Source organism: Phaethon lepturus, unplaced genomic scaffold (assembly GCF_000687285.1).
Source record: "Phaethon lepturus isolate BGI_N335 unplaced genomic scaffold, ASM68728v1 scaffold32848, whole genome shotgun sequence".
Taxonomy (NCBI): domain Eukaryota; kingdom Metazoa; phylum Chordata; class Aves; order Phaethontiformes; family Phaethontidae; genus Phaethon; species Phaethon lepturus.
In genome coordinates, this window is record NW_010560262.1 from 10,803 (window position 1) to 12,917 (window position 2,115).

At 45.9% G+C, this 2,115-nt stretch overlaps 1 protein-coding gene across 1 annotated transcript; it reads right to left on the reverse strand.

Moving 5' to 3' along the window:
• Positions 1–596: 596 nt before the first annotated feature.
• GFER (growth factor, augmenter of liver regeneration) lies at positions 597–1,832 on the reverse strand (the record flags this gene model as incomplete). Its single annotated transcript, XM_010293624.1, has 2 exons — positions 597–759; positions 1,621–1,832. Coding segments are annotated over 2 exons (375 nt in total), but the record flags the coding sequence as incomplete, so codon positions are not given.
• Between the last annotated feature and the right edge of the window lie 283 nt (positions 1,833–2,115).

The window sequence follows — 2,115 nt, forward strand, 5'->3', positions numbered from 1 at the left end:
TGTACCTGCCTTCAGGCCTTTCATCAGAGGAGCTGGATGCAAGTTTAACAACAAGCATTGGAGATCTCGGAAAGAGAGATCAAGGGGTACAAATCTGGCACAAAACACAGCATGAATTTACTCTATCAGAACAACAGAAATGAAAATGCCAATGAATAGGATGCATCTTCTAAAACATCAGGATAATGTCTGCAGATAAACGAAAATTGCCATAGGGCAGCCCTCTACAACTGTGTTCAGGGAAAAGGAATTCTAGTCACAGAAATAAGCAAATGCCCCTAAAATAAGGAAATGTCATAATGAACAAGTCTCCATGAGTTTGTCAGCGACTTAATTTCACAGGTTTCTGGCAATTCCTGTGTCGAATGTAAGGCCTCAGTCCCTCAGGTAATACATTTATGTAATCATTTATCAAAATACTATTAGGATAAGATTTTCAAATTTACTTTTAGAATTGGTTTACCTCTGTTTCCATGAACCATATCAGTCACACACACAAGCACGCAAACACACAGTTATTTACTCGCATATCTCCCTGTAGTGACTCAACACTGTATTGAATTGGTCTGTTAGATTTCCAAAGCAGTCTCTACAGATTAATCACAACTACCATCTTTCCAACCATCTCGCCAGCGCTCATCCACACGAGAGCAGTCAAATTCAGATTTCCCCAGTTTCCTGTTCACTTCATTATGAAGAAGACACAACCACTGGGAGAAGTTATTTCTGTTGCTAGTATCAGGCTGATTTGTACGTAATCTGCAAACAGGGAAGAGGAAACAAATGTTACTTCTTTACAGTCACCAAGTTCAATACTCAGAGCAGGCACACAGCACACAGCCAGCCAGAGTTGCCTTTTCTGCTATTGCAAGATGAGTCCAGAAGAGAGTACATAGAGTAATTACCAGAGGCCAAACCTCCACTATAAAATACTGATGGCTGCAACTGGCTTGGTTTCATTCAGTGCATACTCTTGTCACTGGAAAAGACACAGGAGTTCAAACATCTTATGTATGATAAAAAGCAAGAACTACTTGAATTCATCAAAACACTGAACTAAAAAAAAAAGCAGAATAATGAAAAATACTGAGTAGTCATTTTGCTATGTGATGCCTACCAAGTCATTAATTAGTTTTTGATCTTTTTTTGGTGTGTTCATCATCCAGAAATGAGGAGTTGAAACTTTTGAGAAACAAGTTGACAGTAACAGGAGCAGAAAACTTCACCAAACATCACAGCTCATTTCAGTCTTTGTCCCCACTGCTGAGATTGCCAGTAAAGGGGCTTTTCTGGGGTAGGTGCACACTTGTGTCCTGAAAGTCAAATTATTCCAAATGATTCCCATTCTAATTCCACAAGTGAGCACAGTCTGCTTTGACACAGGAAATCCCCAAATCACCTCAGAGACAGCACACAACCTAACAGCACAAGAAAAGGTATTTGTTTTTTGAGTAAGTGTACCTCCTCTAATTTATGCAATAATGGAAGAAACCAGTTCAGGTAGATACAAACCCCACTGCAGGAAGAGTTGCTGACACGCAAATAGCTACCGCAGCCCAGCATTTCAGGCTAGCCCCTTCAGCAGCAGCCACCAAAAAACACCCCGATGAAGCAACTCACCTTTCCCTCAGATCTTCAGCGCAGTGCTCGCAGGGGTAAAACTTGGAGAAGAGGTTGATGAACTCCCTCATCTCCTTCTGCTGGGCACCGGTGGGGTGGTCGGGATAGTACGCTGCCATGGTGTGCAGGAAGGCCCAGGTGTTGCGGCCCAGCTGCTCGCTGTCGAGGGGACAGTCCGGCGGTGGCTCTTTCTCCTCCACAACTGTCAGGTCCTGGAGCAGGGGAGAGGGTTGTGAGGGAACGACAGCGCTCGGTGGGGAAGCAGCCCCTTTGTGCTCAGGTGGGAGGACAAGAGGGCGGAGACAGGCCCTTCACACCCTTGGCAGGGGACCACGACAGACCACGACCTTCTCCCCCTTCACACCTGGTGGGGAGAAGATCGAAGCCCCCTTCACACTCCCACAGAGGGGAACCCCTGCCCCTAGCCCCTTCACATCCCGAAGGGCGGGGGACGTGGCCCCATCACACTGCGGGGGCAGGATGGAGGCCCGCTTC